General features: G+C 43.8%; 1 protein-coding gene across 6 annotated transcripts in view; it reads right to left on the bottom strand.

Moving 5' to 3' along the window:
* PNPLA7 (patatin like domain 7, lysophospholipase) overlaps window positions 1-20826 on the bottom strand; it is a 428589-nt gene that overhangs the window by 53741 nt on the left and 354022 nt on the right. For all 6 annotated transcript variants that reach the window (XM_077836180.1, XM_077836185.1, XM_077836179.1 and 3 more), the window contains 2 exons: window positions 12522-12638; window positions 7888-7957 (listed from right to left, as the gene is read on the bottom strand). In XM_077836180.1, coding sequence (XP_077692306.1) covers window positions 7888-7957; window positions 12522-12638 — 187 coding nt within the window. The remainder of the gene's footprint in view (window positions 1-7887; window positions 7958-12521; window positions 12639-20826) is intronic.

The raw sequence follows: 20826 nt of genomic DNA, 5'->3' as shown, positions 1-20826 counted from the left end.
ACATGGGATACACATTTGACTCCCCCACACAAGTTTTACCCGTGTTTAGATTTTTAACAGGACACCAGAGACATCACTCCAAAGATGTGGGATTCACACCCTGCACCCTTCTTGCTAAAACTGCAAGAGCCTCTCTGCAGGATCCAGTTAGTCAGGATGCAAACCTGGCCTCCTCTGATTAACACAGCATCTTTGAGGACTCCATCCAGACTTGTGCCATCCACTCAGTAACTTCAGCCCCCTTATCAGAAGGAGGTGTTACGCCTGCACCACCAATCTCTCACAGAACATCTCAAGATTTTAATTTTACTGTACTCTACTCTACTTGCTCTACTTAGCACAGGTGCTTGAGCCCCATAATCGCATCTCCTGCCCAGTCCTGGGTGCTTCACAGAGGAAACAACCTGCTCTTTCATTTCAGTTCTATACAGAGAGCATTAGAGATTGGCCAAAACCAAAACCTCCCAAAACTTTGATGGTCCAGATCAAATGACACACAAAGACAAACTACTCCCAGGGTGAGATGTTCCAAAACAAAACTCAGCAAGCAAGGATTAACAAAGCCCCAAATGACCCCATTTTGTCTATTTCAACAAAGCACAAGACCTGCAATAGCGTAGCCTGCGAGACTGCTGTCATACCACAAGTACTCAAGGGCAGTGTTCTATACGGAGTGGCAATTGCTTTAAATTATCATGGAAAGGTAGCACTTGGGAAGCTGTTCTGTGGTACAGGAGGAAGCAAAACAACCATCTCTGAATCACCAAGTTAATCTATTAATTAGCTGACTGAACAGCTTTATTTGTTAATACAAGAGACTTTTTCTCACCATTTAAAAGAGTATGCAGCGGATGAGAGAACATGTAGAGACCCAGTTGGCTTGGATTCCTTTGGCAGGGTCACCCATATGGTTCTCATCCCCAGACACCATACTTGGCTTTAAAGAGTAATAATTACTGTATATTATTTGTATTATGCCAGTGTGTAGGGACGACCAAAAATGGGGCCTCATTGTGCTAGGCACTGTATTAACTGAATCATGGATACTCCCTGCCTCAATGAGATTACCATGTAAATAAACCAGACAGGCAAAGGGTGGGACATACCACACAAGCAGAGTGACGGTTTGCAAATGGCATGTGACAAGATTTTTAATCTGTGTTTGTTTTGGGTGGGTTTTGTTGGGAGGGGACATTGAAGGAAGGGGAAATGAGGGGGCCAGAGCAGGGCAGAGGAGAGGGTTTCATGGAGAGCTGGTGGAGAAAGGCTGAGGTGAAGAGACAGGGAGGGAGGGAGCAAACCGCCAATCAGCATGGGGAGAACATCTCTGGTCCTTCCCTGGAACTTCTTTCTTCGCCAGCCCAACCCTTCCGCGCCTGGCTGTTACAATGATAGTCTCTGTACCTTTCGTTCTAGGACCACAAAGCTTTTACAAACGTTATTTCAGCCTCACAACCCACTGACAGTTGGGTAGGTATATACCATTATACTATTTAGCAGCAAGGGAAATTGGGATCAGAAAGGTTAAAGTGACTTGCCCACGGTCATAGTTTCAGACACTGGCAGAACCAGGACTAAATCCCAGGATTCCTGACTCCCTGCTCCTTATTATAAGCACTAAACTTCCACTTAAAGACAACAATGCCAGTACTGGGCAGGGATCGTTGAGATGTTTCTGTACTGCTGGTTTCATGCATGTTATACTGGGCATTTTTGCCCAAACATTCTATCATATAGACTCAAAGTCCTTAAATGCATGTCTAGGTGCATACTGACCCCAAGCGGGGTCAGCACGTGTGTTGAGCTGTGATTTGCTCCCTTACCACACATTTTGCACTGTGGAAGTAGTAAAGGTGCAGCTATCAGGGCTGGATAGTCCTCCACTGCTATTCCCACAATTCCCTGTACAGGAAGTCCTTGGACTTACAACGCCAACTTACATTTGGACGCCACTTACAACGCTTTTCAGTTGACTGCCTGTTTCGCCCTTACAATGCTAGATTTGCATAAAGTTGGCTTGAAATCACGTCCTGGTTGCATTATACTTGTATGGAGCTGGAAGGGGTCACTTCTGATTGGCTTTGAAGCAGCAGGGTAGCTTGTTGCCAGGTAGGGTTGCTGCTTGTTTTTGATTGGCTCCCGGCCCTGTGCTCAGCCTTCTGAAAGCTTGAACAGTGATTGGTTAAGGCTCAGCATGTGTGCCGTTCTCCCTGACTTTCTGAGCCTGTGTTGCTGGGATTCTGAGCAGCATATGTGAGTTTTTATGTTTATTTGAATGCTTTTTACTAAATACAGTGTACAGTAAATACATTGATGTTGCAACATTAGTCATCTATAATTCATTGAGTACACAAAATCTGGGTTATTGTGGGGAAAATAGTGTATCAAGCCTTGGTTCAGGAACCAATCCCCCCTTCATACCATTGATGCAACAAGGACAAGTGCAGAGTCCTGCACTTAGGATGGAAGAATCCCAGGCACTGCTACAGACTAGGGACCGAATGGCTTGGCAGCAGTTCTGCAGAAAAGGACCTAGGGGTTACAGTGGACAAGAAGCTGGATATGAGTCAACAGTGTGCACTTGTTGCCAAGAAGGCCAATGGCATTTTGGGACGTATAAGTAGGGGCATTGCCAGCAGATCGAGGGACGTCATCGTTCCCCTCTGTTCGACATTGGTGAGGCCTCATCTAGAGTACTGTGTCCAGTTTTTGGCCCCACACAACAAGAAGGATGTGGAAAAATTGGAAAGCATCCAGCGAAGGGCAACACAGATGATTAGGGGACTTGAACACATGACTTATGAGGAGAGGCTGAGGGAACTGGGATTGTTTAGTCTGCGGAAGAGAAGAATGAGGGGGGATTTGATAGGTGCTTTCAACTACCTGAAAGGGGGTTCCAAAGAGGATGGATCTAGACTGTTCTCAGTGGTAGCAGATGACAGAATAAGGAGCAATGGTCTCAAGTTGCAGTGGGGGAGGTTTAGGTTGGATATTAGGAAAACATTTTTCACTAGGAGGGTGGTGAAGTACTGGAATGGTTACCTAGGGAGGTGGTGGAACTTCCTTCCTTTCAGGTTTTTAAGGTCAGGCTTGACAAAGCCCTGGGTGGGATGATTTAGTTGGGGATTGGTCCTGCTTTGAGCAGAGCTTTGGACTAGATGACCTCCTGAAGTCCCTGATATTCTGTGATTCCTATGGGAAAAGCAGTTTCGACTTACAACGTTTTGACTTACAATGCAATTCTGAGGAACGAATTGTGTCGTTAAGTCCAAGGACTCCCCATACTTGTAGCTTCCAGCTGTTCTAGCAACTCACTTCCCACTCATCCTCTATACACCACAGTCATCTGCCAGTTCATGTACCTTTGCTTGGTGTTTGGGGTTCTTCATTTTCCATGCAGCCTGCTCCAGTTTCTGAACAGCTCAGTCCAGCTCTGTTGAACAGCATCAAGGAGGCCCACCACCCAGCACGCTGCTAGCTGGCTGGAGGAGCACACCAGGGACCTAGTTAATCTCTGGTGTAGATACACCAGGGATCATTATTCCAGCTGGAGCTCCAGAAATTCTGTGAGGCCATTTTGAAGAAACTGGTGGAGGTGGGCAGCCACCAGACTGGTGAGCAGTGCAGGAAGTGCATCAAGTACCTAAAGCAGTTGTACTACAAAGTGAAGGATGCAAATGGCAGGTTTGATAGGCACCCTCTACATGCACCTGCTATGAGGAGCTAGACTGTCTGCTTGCCACCCTGAGCACAGAGCCCACCGTCCTCCATGACATAATATTGACCGGGGGCAATCTTACATGTGATCCAGCCTGAATGCAAAGCAGGGAAAATTAAATTTAAACACAAGTAGTAACTCTTTCAAACTACCTTTACAATTATTCCTGGCAAAACAATTAAAAGAGTACAGGCTTTGCAAGCATGAGCCCAAATCTTTGCAAATTCTGCTCTTTAATAACTCTGCCACATCAATGTCATCAGTAATGAGCTGCCAGAAGCTGAAAAACCGGTTCCTTCAGTTGCTCCGAGCCTTCAGTGGCACTTCGGCGGCACGTTCTTCAGTCGCTCCAGGTCTTCGGCGGCACTGAAGGACCTGCTGCTGAAGTGCCGCGAAGGCTTGGAGCGAGTGAAGGACGTGCCGCCGGGTGAGCAAAAATTCATAGGGGAGCCTCCCCAGCCGAGCGCTCAGGTGGGATGGACAGGACGGTCCTGAGGGCCGCATGTGGCCTTCGGGCCAGAGTTTTCCCACCCCTTTAACAACCGGTTCTAAACCGGCTTCTAAATTTAACAACTGGTTCACGCGAACTGGTGCGAACCAGCTCCAGCTCCCCACTGGATGTAATGATATAGATTTATACCTTGACTAGCAAAGCACTGTCCCAAACACCTTGCTAGGACTTCACCTCACCCTCTCAGCCAAGCCCAAATTTTTAAAACCTGGTTAACGAAATGCACATCTAATTCTTAGCAGAATGTGTCTGTGGGCTGCCAACATTAGCTGTAATGAAAGCATTCCAAAGTGATAAAATTGTAGCCTGGTGCTGATGCAGAACATATAGTGAGGGACCCTTTCCTCTTTTAAACCATGACCAAAAAATGCTCTTTCACTGCCTTGGCAGGCACTTCCACCTCAGATGGACCGAGCCTCCCAGCCAGGACTCTTGTCAATAGGACTGTCCATCAGTAGGGTGTGATGAATATGGGAATTTTGACAATATATTTTTTATGCCTCTGCATGCCTCAGTTTCCCCTGGGCTTTGCACTGCTATACACTGAGTGTAAAGGGAAGGCACAAGGTGTTTGACTCACAGAGCAGCCTGGAGACCAGAGACATTAACAAACTGAATAAAATCTGCACATGTGACGGGAGGATCCAGATGAGACAATGGAAATCTCAATGGCTGGGACAGTCACACTTAGCAATAACAGCCAAGAGGATGGAGATTCCCTTCCCCCAACACCTCTCTGCAGAAAAGGCCCCAAGCTAGAGAACAAAGTGGAAAGGTTCTGTGGCTATGATAAGCAGGGATCCTAGTTTTCTGTGATAAAAAAAACCTCCTATAAAAAAAAAACATAAAAATTTGAATTTTTCCACGATTAAAATGAAATGCTGAACTTTAGTCTCCTTGGCCACAATATATATAGGTATCAGTTGAACCCAATATTTACAATTTTGAAGCAAGTTCAAAGACTACCAGGGCCTTCAATTATTATAATAAAATAAATTAGTAGAATTGCAATTTGTATTTCTTACATATACCAAATACTTCTATGTCTGTATTCTGTATTTTCAGAAAACTGTTTTTTTAAATGCACAAAAAATCGAAAATTGCTTTTATATTAACATTATTCACTGTCTGAGTTAGTTCGGGAGGCTGAAGTGAAATCTGAGATGCACTAAAACATGAACACCTATACACTGTTGGGTAACCTCTATACGCCGGAGGCAGTTTATTGGAGTATGTTTAGCTATGTAAATTTAAAGCGCATTCAAAAATCAACCACAAGAGGGGAAGGTTGCACACATTGAATAAGTGACATTGGTACTTTTAGTAAAATGTAGTTAATAGCTAATATATGTTTTTATTTTTTCACAAAATGTAAAAACTAAAGATTCTCTGTAAAAAACGTACATTCCATGGTTTTCTGTGTCAAACGGATTTCTAGGCTCTCTAGTGATAAGAGTACAACAATAAAAATTGTTTACAAATTACAGGTCCCCATCACAGCATCACATCTCTTCATCCACATCCCCCTCCTTTCCAAGGATGTGGGAAAACTAGGTAACCCTTACTTCCTTTTCCTGCCTTTCCAGTGATGCCAGGTCTACTTTCTGGTTGCCTACGCCTGGCCTGCGAATCACTCCATGTGAAAACACGCACTTTAATCCTCACAGATGTTGTGCAGAGTGCAGCAGGCCACAATAGAACAGAAGGCACTGGCCATATCGTCACTCTCACACCAAGGGGTAAGTTTAATTATATTAATGTTAAATTGGAGTTGCAATGTTCCCTCCACAAGCTCAGCTCTCAATAGTTAGCCCTTAGCACATCAGACTTCAAATCTTGCTGGTCAAACTGGGTGTAGAGAATTTTGCATCTAGAATCTTTCATTACTGGTTCTTCTGAGGTGGGTATGGATTTGTAACAGTGTTTCTTTTGTCTATCAGAGGTCAATGCTGGTAGGACGTTTGCTCTTCACTACTTTTGGTTATAGGTTTACTGGGGATCTCTAGATGGGGAAAAGCTTGGCTTTTGGTATCTCGTCAATAGAATACTGAAGACTGAATAATGCTTGAGGTGGATGTGTTTGGGGGGTTTTCCCTCTATTTTTTTGATGCATGCACTGAATTCCAGAGACTGGTCTGAGCAGTTCTCAGGGTTTCCCCTATGCTTTAATATTCTGTTATTATTTTAAAACTTATTCCTGGAAAAAGGAATCTGTGTTCTCAAATGCCAAGCAGGATGTAGCTGGATTAACAAAACAGACACACTGGTGGGGGAGGAGGAAAGCAGAAAGATGTGCCAGCAGGAGCCAGCACTGATAAGTGGCTGCCTATTGATTTTACAATGTGTCTTCATAACTGGTATTTTCAGAGATAGGCTGCTCTATAGTATTAAAGGCCTCTCCACAAACCACTCCACCAAGATAAGGCTGCTGGTGCTGAACAAAATTTGACCATAAGATCAATTTCCATTAATGTCAAATGGTAACTCATTACATCTCAATGAATAGGAAGCAATTCCTATGAGAGATTTTTGGCACTTGAAGAGCCCATTTATGATCCCCTAGAAGAGGAGACTGCAAGGGAATGATGAATGAGAGAACTAAAAGGGAAAGCTCCTGGCTTCCTCTTATCCCTTTGCTATTGCAAGTGTTTAGAAGGAAGACATGGGAATCAGATGGGTATGTTTTACTGAGAGAAAAACAGAAGTGATCAAAGCCACACGGCGTAATGGCTGGTAGAGCACAAAACTTGTCACTATTTTCTTTCAAAGAGAAAATCACCTGACCAGTATTGAAAATGAACACTGTGTTGTGAGTAGCAGCTAAATTCTAATGTATTGTCTTGGAACACTCCAGCTTGGTGTAGCATACTTGCAAGTTTGTCACTTCGCTACTAAGAGGCAAGTTCTCCAACAGCCCAGTTTAAAAGAAGCAGGGAGAACTCAGCCATATTTTTAAATGGTTTTGTGAAAAACCACAGAAAAGGACAATAATCGGGAGCCAAACAGAGGTGACTATAAAAAGAAAAGGAGTAGTTGTGGCACCTTAGAGACTAACCAATTTATCTGAGCATAAGCTTTCGTGAGCTACAGCTCACTTCATCGGATGCATATAGAGGTGACTATATTGCATAACTAAAAATAGTCAACAAACCAATGGGCCTGGTTTCTCATTTACACTAAGACCTTTTACACTGCTCTGGCAATGTAAGACAGCCTTAAAGTTATAAAGATCCTTATATAGTGCCAGAGCAACAAAGGGGCCTTATTGTAAATAAGCATCTGACCCCATGTCTCTTCCTGGGGAGAACAGCTAGATTCATGAGGGCTTTTATTTAAATGCATGATTTTTACAATTAATTCTGATTTAAGGGGGAGTTTTTGTATTCCATGCATGTTTTTATGAACACATTGGTGTCCATGAACTAATTTACACTCCACGCAGTGAATCATCTTGCCTATTTCAATTCCTCAGGTGCTATAGCTCCTTGTAATCTGTGTGCAGCCATGGATCTGGTGTTCAGCAGGTAGCACTGAGAAGGACGAAGGAAAAGTAAAGGTATGGAAAGGAATGAAACTATACAGAAAGGCTGGCATTCAAACATCACTACAAGCTTAGAGACACGCCCCACCCCGCAGAAGACTATCTGGACACACTTACCATCTGTGTGGACTCTCATGGCTGACGCAGTAATGTCAGTCGTGATAGTGAAGTAAGGAATCCACAGATCCTGCAATACAGGAAGTGTCAGTTTTATAGTCATCAGTAACCCTGGGCATAAGCTGACAAGCAATTCTAATACAGGGACATATACGCATAAATGCCTGCACACAGAGATGAAAATGTGAGCCCTGCGTGGGTGGCTAAAAATCTGGCTCTAAAGCAAACACTTTATGTATAACCAACTGGGATGAAAAGCCATGTTCTCTTTTCCTAACACAAATGAAATAATATTTCCAGGAAAATAAGAAGGTTTTTGAGATTCTCAATATACAATACAGGGTATAGCAGATCCATAACCCATGTTTGTAAAAGTCTATATTTACTCCTTTTGGAGTTATGTTAACCTACAGCATTAGCACTCTTTACAGCAAAATCCGTCTTACACAATTACAGATGAGAAAATGTGGATGCCCAGAAGAAGTGAGTTCTTAAAGGGCAAACAAAATTGTATTGGAAACTTTGGGGACGCTTTGAAATAATCCTTTAAGACAAGGGTTTGCCCAGTGGGAGTCCTCCTTAGTGCAAGTCTCACTGTTACTTTTAGGAGACATTCTTGTGTATACACATCCCTACACATACTCATTTTTCAGTCTCAATATCTTTACTGGCATGAGTAGTGAACAAGTGCTAGCAAAGTTAATTTCTCTCTCTCTGTAGGGCAGGTATAACAGTGATAATGGGGTAGCCGGGTTCTATAACTGTCCATTTTGCATCAGTGTCTATTTCTGAGGTGGTGACAGCTGATGTTCTTCACAGACAAGGTCAGCTCCGAGACTACTGCACTGGGCAGCACAGTATGGGGAGGAGGTGACCAGCCCTCTGTGGAGAAAGAAGTGGTTCGGGACTATTTAGAAAAGCTGGACGAGCACAAGTTCATGGGGCCTGATGTGCTGCATCTGAGGGTGCTAAAGGAGTTGGCAGATGTCACTGCAGAGCCATTGGCCATTATCTTTGAAAACTCATGGCGATCGGGGGAGGTCCCAGATGACTGGAAAAAGGCTAATGTAGTGCCCATCTTTAAAAAAGGGAAGGAGGAGGATCTGGAGAACTACAGGCCAGTCAGCCTCACCTCAGTTCCTGGAAAAATCATGGAACAAGTCCTCAGTGAATCAATTCTGAAGCAGAGGAAAGTGATCAGGAACAGTCAGCATGGATTCACCAAGGGCAAGTCATGCCTGACTAACCTAATTGCCTTCTATGACAAGATAACTGGCTCTGTAGATGAGGGGAAAGCAGTGGACATGTTATTCCTTGACTTTAGCAAAGCTTTTGACATGGTGTCCCACAGTATTCTTGCCAGCAAGTTAAAGAAGTATGAGCTGGATGAATGGACTATAAGGTGGACAGAAAGTTGGCTAGATCGTCAGGCTCAACGGGGAGTGATCAATGGCTCCATGTCTAGTTGGCAGCCGGTATCAAGTGGAGTGCCCCAAGGGTCGGTCCTGGGGCCGGTTTTGTTCAATATCTTCATTAATGATCTGGAGGATGGCGTGGATTGCACCCTCAGCAAGTTTGCAGATGACACTAAACTGGGAGGAGTGGTAGATATGCTGGAGGTTAGGGATAGGACACAGAGGGACCTAGATAAGTTAGAGGATTGGGCCAAAGGAAATCTGATGAGGTTCAAGAAGGACAAGTGCAGAGTCCTGCACTTAGGACGGAAGAATCCCATGCACCGCTACAGACGAGGGACCGAATGGCTCGGCAGCAGTTCTGCAGAAAAGGACCTACGGATTACAGTGGACGAGAAGCTGGATATGAGTCAACAGTGTGCCCTTGCTGCCAAGAAGGAGCATTTTCGGCTGTATAAGTAGGAGCATTGCCAGCAGATCGAGGGACATGATCATTGTCCTCTATTCAGCATTGGTGAGGCCTCTTAGCAGGACCAATCCCCAACTAAATCATCCCACCCAGGGCTTTGTCAAGCCTGACCTTAAAAACCTCTAAGGAAGGAGATTCCACCACCTCCCTAGGGAACGCATTCCAGTGCTTCACCACCCTCCTAGTGAAAAAGTTTTTCCTAATATCCAACCTAAACCTCCCCCACTGCAACTTGAGATCATTACTCCTCGTTCTGTCATCTGCTACCACTGAGAACAGTCTAGATCCATCCTCTTTGGAACCCCCTTTCAGGTAGTTGAAAGCAGCTATCAAATCCCCCCTCATTCTTCTCTTCTGCAGACTAAATAATCCCAGTTCCCTCAGCCTCTCCTCATAAGTTATGTGCTCCAGCCCCCTAATCATTTTTGTTGCCCTCTGCTGGACTCTTTCCAATTTTTCCACATCCTTCTTGTAGTGTGGGGCCCAAAACTGGACATAGTACTCCATATGAGGCCTCACCAATGCCGAATGGAGGGAAATGATCATGTCCCTCGATCTGCTGGCAATGCTCCTACTTATACAGCCCAAAATGCCGTTTGCCTTCTTGATGCAGAACGTTTTTAAAAAAGCTGTTTATTAAACATAGTCTGATACCAAGAGGATTCCAAAGAGATTCACAGATTCCAAAGCCAGAAGGGACCATCGAGAACATCAGGTCTGGCCTCTTGTATAACAGTGGTCATAGGACTTCCCTGAATTAATCCCTGTTTGAACTAGAGCAGATTTTTTAGAAAATCATCCGGTCTTGATTTACAAATCGCCACTGATGGAGAATCCACCACGACCCTTGCTAAGTTGTTCTAATGGTTAATTAACCTCATTTTAAAAACATATATCTTATTTCTAGTCTGAACTTGTCCAGCTTCAACTTCCAGCCATTGGACTGTGTTGTGCCTTTCTTTCCTAGATCTAAGAGCCTGTTATCAAATTTTTGTTTCCCAGGTAGGTACGTATGATCAAGTCACCCTTAACCTGTTCGTTAAGCTAAACAGATTGAGCTCCTTGAATCTATCACTATAAGGCAGGTTTTCCTTTCCTCTAATCATTCTTGTGGCTCTCCTCTGAACCCTCTCCAATATATCAACATCCTTCTTGAATCGTGGACACCAGAAGTGGACAGTATACTCTAATAGTGGCTGCACCAGTGCCAAAAAAACAGAGGTTATGTGATGTCCCTACTCCTATTCGAGATTCCCATGTATACAGCTAGGGATTGCATTAGCCCTGCGGCCAAGGCATTGCACTGGGAGCGTCTCTGACAAACACGCAGGCATATGGATTACAGTTGAGCAAAATGGGATATGACCCCTGAGCTAGAGAAATGCTCCCCTGATTGGGATTGCTGGGAGAAGAGTTTTTAATCATGTGCTTTATGACAGTGACAGTGGAGGATGAGGTGACATTTCACATGTCAGTCGTTTCACAGGCATCTTACACAGTGCCTAAAAATGACCAAAAAGGTCCTGACCTACAATACAGAGAGCAGAAACGGTTAATATTCAGTATGTTCATTCTTAAAAAGTCAATGCACATTTTAAAAGTTCACTGCACTTTTTTAAGCCCTTTCTGTGGAATGCACCCCAAAGGGTTACACAAACTCTTCTTTCAAAAGAGTGACTAGTTTAAAAGAATTACCTACTGAACTAGCGAGATAATAATGAAAAACCATTTAGGTTTGTGGTCAGGTGTACTCCCCACACCAACGCTGAGAGAGCTGAATTAGGCCAGGCAGGCCCAATCAGCCAATTAAGCAGCAAATGAGGGCGAATTAGGCTGGAAAGCCTTGATTAGAAAGGACACCTGGGAGGGATCAGCCAGGGGCTTCCATAAGGCCAGGAGGCTGGCAAAAGTGTAAGGGGGCAGCAGGGAGGAAGTCTGTAGCCTCCCCTGGAGTAAGGTAGAAGGAAGCGGGGAAGGAACCGCCGAGACCTACTAGGCCTTAGAGAGATCTGACTTGGAGACCGGGAGAAACACAGTAGGAAGTAGTTCAGGGGCTAGAGCAGTAAGGTGGGTGCCCTGCAGACCTCAACCACTTGTTACAAGGCCCTGGACTGGAACCCAAAGTAGAGGGCAGGCCTAAGGTCCCCTACCAACCACTGCAGAGTACTACTGCTCGGGGCAGCGAACTAGAAGACTGCTTGCGTGACAGGGTCAAGGCCTGGGCATGAGGAGGACTGCCTGACGCACTTGAGCAGAAAGACTCTGAAGGACTGCACAGTGGGAGGGGAATTACAGTGTGACCTGGCTGGAAGGCTAAGTCACAAAGCAGCTGTGCTGCGAATCTGTGAACGGGAGGAGAGGTGCAGACGGTGGAGGAGACAGAAGGGGGCGCTAAACTGGGCAGAGCTAATTCCCAGAACACCAAAAGGAGGCACAACGCAGCAGTGAGTGACAAGGTCACATGGCCCTGACTCAGGCTCTCAGCCAGGCGGGTTTAATTGGCAATCCAAACAGAAGTGATTAAACAGATATTTTACCTACCACATGGTAGGTCCAAATTCCATTAAAATGGCATTAAAGGTAAATCCTCCCTCCCAGGCTGGTGCAATGTTAAGTTAATCGTTACAGCATGCTGTACATCAGGCCAGAATACCTAAACTATTATGAGCATAAAAAAAAAACAGACCTTTCTATTGCAGTCCAACAGGAGGAGAACATTTGTTACACATTAAAGCAAACAAGCAAGTTACCTCAATCTGTTTGTCTTTGAAGATGTTGCTGATGCCATTGTTAAATGAAGCTCCAGAGAACATGGAGGTTATTGGATATGTCAAGTCTAGCACAGTCTTAAATACTGAATTCATTTCCTAAAAGTAGGAAGAAAATATTTCAAAGGTGAGCTATATGGTGGAAACCCACTGAAATCCTACTCATCTGCATTTGGAGTGAGGTTCTGTTCCAACTTTAAAAGCAAAGATGAGCGAGCTACTCTGGTGAACACAATCATCAAAAGAACCAAAAACATAACAGCAAGGGTCACAAACAATATCTGCTTTGTTGAGTGTCATAGATTAAAATAACTTCAAACTCTGTATTTAGCTTCTATTAAGGATACAGAAAAATATGCATCTGCATTAGTTAGTTTATGTAAAAGTCCACACTAAAGTAGCAAACTCTCTACAGCAGAAAAACATGGGCACTGCCATTAGGTGGACATTTCCCACCCAATCTATTTCTGGAGACTGTGGAGTATGGAACGATTAGAGGACCTCAGCACTTCCCATCTTCTTTGTTGACGCTAAAATGAGTAAGTTTTACTATACTGTATATGATCTGTCCCATTGCTACATAGAAATGACACTATAAAGCTAGATTATCCTGACTGGGATGCACAGGGATATGGTATACGGGGCTAGAACAGGGGGCTGGGTGTGAGGATTTCTGGCTCTATTCTTGGCTCTGCCACTTGCTCATTAGGCCATTTTTGGGCACATCTATAATCTCTTTGTGCCTCGGTGTAACACTTCTTCAATCCATATAATTCGACGTGCAAGGGTGATGTCATGCCGAATTAATTCGTCTTTTAGAGCTTCCAGAGCCTCTCTATAGAAGTGTAAATAATTTTTATTCCTAAATCAATTAGCACATTCTTTATCTTTTTTCTTAAAAACCAGCACTGAGCTACGATGATGATGGGCCCTCCAGAAAAAACGTAACACAGGTTCATCTAGTGTAGCTAAATAAATGAGTTTAGATTAGACAGGCAGGCAGGCAGACACTCTCAAATATCTTCAGTATAACAGGCCCAAACAAGAATTAAGCTTTCATGGAATTTCTTTTAATTTCAGATTTGCTAAATCTTTGTGCTAAACAATGTTTCTTTTATTCAATTTACTAGTTTATTAATTTAATTTGAAAATCAGGAAGCCTCCAATCCATTAGCATAGCTACATTATCTGGGCTTGAGTGAAATACTGGACTACAGAAGCTTAATGTCTGAGTATATTATACCAAATTAAATTAAAATTCAATGCAAGACATCTAAATATGCAAATGATATCTTCCCACTTACTGTGTCAATTTTAAATACCACACCAAGAGAATAATTCACTATTCTTTTTCTCAATTAAATAGCATTTTATTAGTCAAAAATCTTTTTTCCTTTCCACATCTTTTCCACGACTTAATGAAAGGGGCTTAGGCATGCAGGAACTGGGGCGGATTAATGCACCAACAAGGCCTCTATGGCTGCAGTCCATTAAATGATTTGTAATCAACATCTAGTTGCCTCTTCACTTTAGCAAGGGTTTAAGAAAATGCAGAACTAGCCCACATCATGATTTCCATTCTCCTCTATCGATACTCTACCTGCTCCGAGACAGTGTGACTGTTAAAACAAAAAGAAAAGGAGGACTTGTGGCACCTTAGAGAGATGAACAAATTTATTTGAGCATAAGCTTTCGTGAGCTACACGATGAAGTGAGCTGTAGCTCACGAAAGCTTATGCTCAAATAAATTGGGTAGTCTCTAAGGTGCCACAAGTACTCCTTTTCTTTTTGCGAATACAGACTAACACGGCTGCTAGTCTGAAACCTGTTAAAACAAAGTTCTATAAAAACAAGTCAACTAAAAGCAGCTGAATAGGGAACCCCTAAAACAGATGAAATGCCTTAGCAGAAGATAACAGAACTGTCAGCTTCACACCTTTGCACACTTAAGGCTTTGAGAGGGTGGAGAAAGTCTGCCAAACCTAATAATGAACATGCTGGTCATGGCTCCAGAGTTAATAGTGAGGTAAGTTTTACACTTCAAGGAGGGATTCAACCTGTTATATGTGACAAATACAGTGAATCCGTCCAAAATTAAAGTACTTTTTAAAAAAAAAAAAAAAAGTATAAAATTATTTTTGGGAATATACCAGAAAATCCATTAGTTTATGAGATATAATTAAATTGTTAACTAGAACCTTCAAGAAATTTAGTGTCCAGTGTCATACCTGTTTTTGTCCCTACTGGTCTTAACAATGCAGACTCCCCATAGAGTAAATACTCGCTGAAAACCTTGTACGTAAGGTACCGTGGAAGAAATATTTTAGAATGAATGGTAATTAATTCTACTTCAAAACAACATATTCTTATTCTTTATAACTGAAAGTTTCTCCTTTAGCTGAACTGTCCTCTTCCAAAATAGCTGACATGTCCTATTGCTCTTCGTGGGGCTGAAGGTACAGGCTGCCCTTAGCAAAGATGGCTCATCGCCTGCCTTTACCTGCTCCTCCCTAGTGCTCCTTTCTCTACTTTTCAAAAATAAAGAAGGCCAATATCGTCCCTAAAAGTAGCTTGGCTTCACTCCCAAGGCAGTGTGCGTTTGTAAAGAGGACATCTTAACTGTGTATAGCCTGTGGCCTCATTCTCAATTGACAGGATATGGCAGCCATTCTGAAAGATGGCAATTCTTCATGAGTTCATCAGAGAGATGATTTTATTGTTCACCCTCTGCTGAGGGATATATTTGCATTTTTAAAAACAAACAAACATGATCATTAATTCTAAAACAGGTTTTTCAAAAACTACCTACTGCACCAGATCCACTCAATGAGCAGAGGAAAACTAGGGTTTGCGAGCAGGGGAATGTATGGGGTGCAGAAGTGAGAGAAAACTGCATGCAGGGTAACAGGGAAGTCAGGAGACAGGGGCACCACTGAAGCGCACACACCAGCTACTTTGTTTTTCTCTGGAGATGCAAAACTGCCATAAACTTATCTTAACTGGCCAGGACACTGGCAACCAGAGTGTCTGGGTGAATTTAACTGTATAAGCTAAAATTTTAAAAAATGGTTCAAAGTTAATATTACATATTTATATTCTCTTCAGGTTCTTGTTTAATGTTCATGTATAATACTTTAATAATTTGAAAAAACCCAACAAGCAAAGAAATTCCCAGGGGAAATCTATATTAAAATTGATTAAAGGTGGAGCATACGTGTCAATATTTTAGAGTAAATTACATTGCATGGACGTTGTAATTATTCCAAACCCAACCACTTTAAACCCAGGAAATAAGACTGAACTTCAAAGAAAGCCAAATAGTTCAAGGTCTGAAAATGCATGGTTAGAGCATCCAAAACCTTAACAATATTATAGTGGAAGGGGGTGGGGGGGGAGATATAATATTTTTAAAGATCAGTTTAAGTTCCTCTGGAACTATAAAAATTGAAAGTTTCATTACAGGGGACAGTTAAGGTTGTTTGGGTGCCTTTGGTGCATTGCCAGACCATAGGCATGTTTAGATTTCTTTTAAATTCACCCTTAGTTCTATATTTCCTGGGTTTATAATGCTTATGTTGGCCCCTTATTGAAACTTAGTGGGTTGGTTTTTTTGGTTGGCCCTCTCCCAGTACCAAAAGAAAGGAGAAGAGATAAAGAGAAATGAGGATCTTGAGTTGACAGTCCCCAAGGCCAATGGGGAGCAGCCACCCTGATTGATAGGGTGGACAAACCAATGAGAGAGTCAGGAGCCTGAGGCACATCCCCTGTGTTAGGTGGAGCTGCCTGAGCCAGGATAGGGCAGAGCTAAGGGGAGAGCAGCAGACTGAGCTGAGTTGGAGGTAGAGCAGCAGCAGCCAGCATCAGAGGGGCCAGAGAAGCAGCCCAGAAGGCAGATGGGGCTGGAACCAGAGCTGGGCTGGAGGCAGGGCAACAGCACTGAGCCAGAAGAGGCAGAGCTGGGGAGCTGGAACAGCCTGGAGCTGGGGAAGCACAGACCATCCGTGCTTATGGTGAGTAAAGGCTGAGCTACCTTGGCCAGCTACAGGGCCAGAGGCTAGATGGAGGAAGCTAGACATGTCACAAGTAACACTACTGTTGAGCGCGGCGAGGAGCAGGGGAGAGTGAAGTGGGACCTTGGGCAGAGGGCTGAGTGGAAGGAGACGTTGCCAGACAAGAGGGCCTTGAAGGCTGGTCGGGGTGGGGGAGGGAGGAGGGGAGACGACGTGAAGCCAACGGGGGGAGGGGCCTGTACTGGGGAGAAGGGTCCCTGGCACCTAGCGCCTGAGGCCACCGCCAGAGCAGGCATCTGACCCACAATATCACCCCAGTGCAGCCAAGACCTGAGAGGGAGGTCTAGGATGGGTGAGGAACAGACTGTGAACTTTCCTTACATCCCAGAGATGGCTGTTTGTGGTGTTCCCTGTGCCCATAAGGGAAGATTCTTTATTTCCTTTACCCTTTTCCATTTTATACTTATTTTTCTTACAGTTGCTGTTTAATAAATTATATTTGGTTTGAACTTAATGTAGTGCTCACTAGGCCAGGGAAGTAGGAGAGAGCACCCTGGAGTGGGGACACCCTAACCCCTGTCCTAAATGACCATGACAAGATTGGGGGTTCAGCCTCTCAGGAATCCTGGGCCCAGCCTTGTTGGGGTTCTGAGGACTCTGCTGCACAGGAGAGTGGAAGGGGAGCCCTCGAGGTCAGGCAGGGCTCTGGATAAAGAGGGTGGGAGCGGGGACTCAGATCCTTTCTCTAGCCAATTCCACTGGGATACCGTAGGAGCCAGGAAAGCTCCCCACAATAGCGGGACCATTCCCCCGCTTGCACTTGGGTTGGGGATGGTTACAACATCTGGGTAAGGCATTTTACCCTAACTGACAGACAAGACCTTCTCCGCCCTAACTCCATATTACTGTATTGTCTGTGACTATTAAATAGCAATGTTTTCATGTTTGCTTTTTAAAGGCTTCCACAAAAAACATGTTCAATACTTCAATGTTCCCTTCTAGTGCGGGGACCCAAGCACACCAGCACTTGGCTAGTGCATGGGAATCAAAGCAAGCTCACTTGAACTGTACTATGAAGGAGAAACCGATCAGCTTGCTTTCCTTGTACAAATGGAATGGAAACCCTGGGAAGATACAGTGAATAAAACCTTCACGATTGCTTAAAAAGATTTTTTTAATGCAATTTAAAATTAATGAGCTGTGCTAATGGCAGTAAATCGCACCAGAGAGTTCTTGAGCAGGCTGCTGATGCACTCCTCATGTCCACAGAGAGGAGGCTAAAGCACACCTGAAATGTGTGTGCCCTGCTGCCGGTATTTTAAACTGCAGAATTATTTATCATTTGTTTACATGCAGCCTGTTATGGATCAGGGACTTTTTAAAAACTCTGCAGTTCACCTTAAACATTCCTTAACTTGTGCTATGACTGTGTTAGATCTGAAGCTAACATAAGAGCACTCACTCACGTCTGACTACCAACTTCTGCTATCTCTCAGCTGTATGTGCTATCACTCACTGGGACCTCTCACAGGGAAGTTTTCCCACCTCCTGAGAGTAGAATGAGCTCTCTTTTCCTTTAGTATCCTTGCCTGGTGTTCATGCCAATGCCTTTGGCAATGCCTGCATTTTCTTCTTAGGTTTGTGTTTGTTTACATTGTTTTGTACTTGTATGTGTTGTTATACATGAAGATTTGGCATATGAACAAAAAAAACCCCAACAGTGTAGGATGTGAAGTGATTTGCAAAGTGCAGTACCTAATAACTAATTATTCTCTACTTCCTAATGAGAGCTGTATGCCTCCCACAATGAAAACACCACATGTGGCCCTCAACTTGTGGACATCACACTGCAATCCTCACTCAGTGTTCTTCCCCAGAAGGCCATGTCACGTTCACAGCACCCTCTGACCCACTTTCATCTGCCCTATGTCCCGCAATGGGACTCTGGATTTAGACCCAGTCCTGATATTGCAGTGTGGCCCTCAGAGGATGGCTTCCTTTGTCCTGCAAAACAACATTTGGGCTGTGATGCCAGGCTGCAAAGAGCCAGCATGCCAGCATATGATGCCAGCATGGGAGCCAGAGAGTGGCTAATACCCTCAGTGTCCTGGCTAACAACTCCCCTTTCATCAAAACCTGTTTGCATGTATGAGGCTGTGTGCATGGCTCTGTGGAGCATGTGCCCAGTCACTGCTCTTCCAACCTCTAACTCCTTAAGATAGGAAAAATTTTAGCCACCTAATATAGGCACTACATAAAATCAAAATATTTTCTATAGTAAGAACTGTAAGTGGATCATATATACTTTGATATAATATTAGTGTGGATTCATTATCAGCTTTAAAAAATATATAGAAAACTGTAACTTGCTAAGCACAACAGAATCAATGGAGTAGAGTACATAATTGATATGCTCTGTGAGTTTCACACCCCATCTGCAGCATAGCAAATGAAAGCCATTATTTATTGGCTGCTCCATTATATCCAGAGATCCCACCAAATTAAACTGCGTGTCCCCCCTCAAGCACACTAGCAAAGAGATGCCAATTTCTAAAAATACCTAAAAGCTTTTTTGTCCTGCAGCCATTTCTCATTTGGGCTGGTGGCACAGAAACCAGTTGAAGTTATTTAATACATCACAATAGAGAATGTAAATAATAAGGTCCCTATAGGCTACTAAAGCCAGAACATGTGGTTCTAAACAACCATAACCATCAACAGCCACAGCTAATGGGAACTCGGGCAGCAGGGGAAAAATGGATGTTTCCACAGAACAGGGGCTTTCTAGCCTTTATGTATCAGGTTGATTTTGTAAAAATCTACTTCCAGACTGTTCTCCTCTAGCAACACACTGATCCTCCCATTGACTGGTTCTTGAATATCTGGCCTCTTTGCTGCCTCTGAGCAAGCCCAGTGGAGAAGTTTTCATGGAGACTCGTGGGGAGGGCAGAAGTGATCTTGCAGCTTTTGGACCCTGGAACTTTGAGGCTGTCTGGTGTTTGGCTGAGTCTCTGTAACAGACTCAGATTAGGCCCTCTGTGGAGAGTAAGGGATTTCATGAACTCCCTAACAACTCTGAGCTCCTGACACTAGGAACAGTGTTAGTGGGTAATGAAGAAAGCCACACCAAAGCCTTGGTCTCAAAGACAGCTACTGTAATTTGCGATGTGACGGGGAAGCATGTGGAAAAGCCATTCCTGGAAGAGTCACACTCCCATAATCTTAAAAAGTTTGCCACTTCGGGCTTCCACTGCTTTGTGCGGCACAGAAAATAATTTTGCTGGATCCAGTCCCACAGCACGCCATCTGCAGTGCAGAGGCCACCACCCAGAGCTGTCTGCTCTTATCTTGCCTCATATTGACATCTCCCTAAATAATTAAGCAGCTCCTGTTTTGCATGTGGAATGGTGTGTGCTTGTCAAAATGGTTATAAAAATCCCAAGCAGCTCTTCAAAGCACTCTTCAATAATAAGATGAAATCAGTATTTCTGAGGATAATATTACCTAATTTTTATTTGTACCTTGCAGGGATACGGTAGTCTGGATAGAAAGTGGGGCCACTCCATACTGGATTAACAGAACAGCACCGATGCTAAGAATGAGCCATTTGACAACATATGCTTTGTGTATCAATAAAATTAGACTAAAATCTGCATGTACAATTTAAAAGTCTATCCCATCTGGATGATAAATAACATTTGACAGATACAGCTCCCTTCATCTCAAAGGCTTGCAAAGAAAGGGCTTTTCAGACTGAGAGGATAATTGTCCCTCCATGACAATTCAGTTCTCTTGGAGGTGCAACCCACCAGCCATTCTTATGGTAGCCTTGTGTGCACTGGAGGAGACTAGCATGCTCCCTCCCAAACCTTAAAGAGTTGTGGGAAGGCTGATCTATTGTTACTAAATTAAGTTTATTTCTACAAAGTTACTGAGTGCCAGTTTAATTGTGAAGCCTCTGCAGCCACCCAAGTGTAGTGACCCAGCACCTGCAACCACTGGGAAGCCCAGAATCTCTGCTTTCAAAAGGCACCAAGCTTGAGCTACCATTTCAAGAGGCGGCAGAGCTGTAAGAGTTACAGGAAGTTACTTAAAGCTGTTTTAATCCACAAAACCTTCATGACCTCTCTTAAATCCCTCCATAGGGTCCCAGAATAACACCCCTGCACTCTAGTAATGGTGCTGAGAAGCCAAGACGGCTGCAGTGATCATGGCATGTTGGGAAATGGGTGCAGAGTTAGAGTTGGGAGGGCAGGGAACAAGTGAACTTCAAGGGA

The sequence above is a fragment of the Eretmochelys imbricata genome, chromosome 16 (assembly GCF_965152235.1).
Source record: "Eretmochelys imbricata isolate rEreImb1 chromosome 16, rEreImb1.hap1, whole genome shotgun sequence".
Classification (NCBI taxonomy): domain Eukaryota; kingdom Metazoa; phylum Chordata; order Testudines; family Cheloniidae; genus Eretmochelys; species Eretmochelys imbricata.
This window is presented reverse-complemented; position numbering and strand designations above follow the sequence as displayed.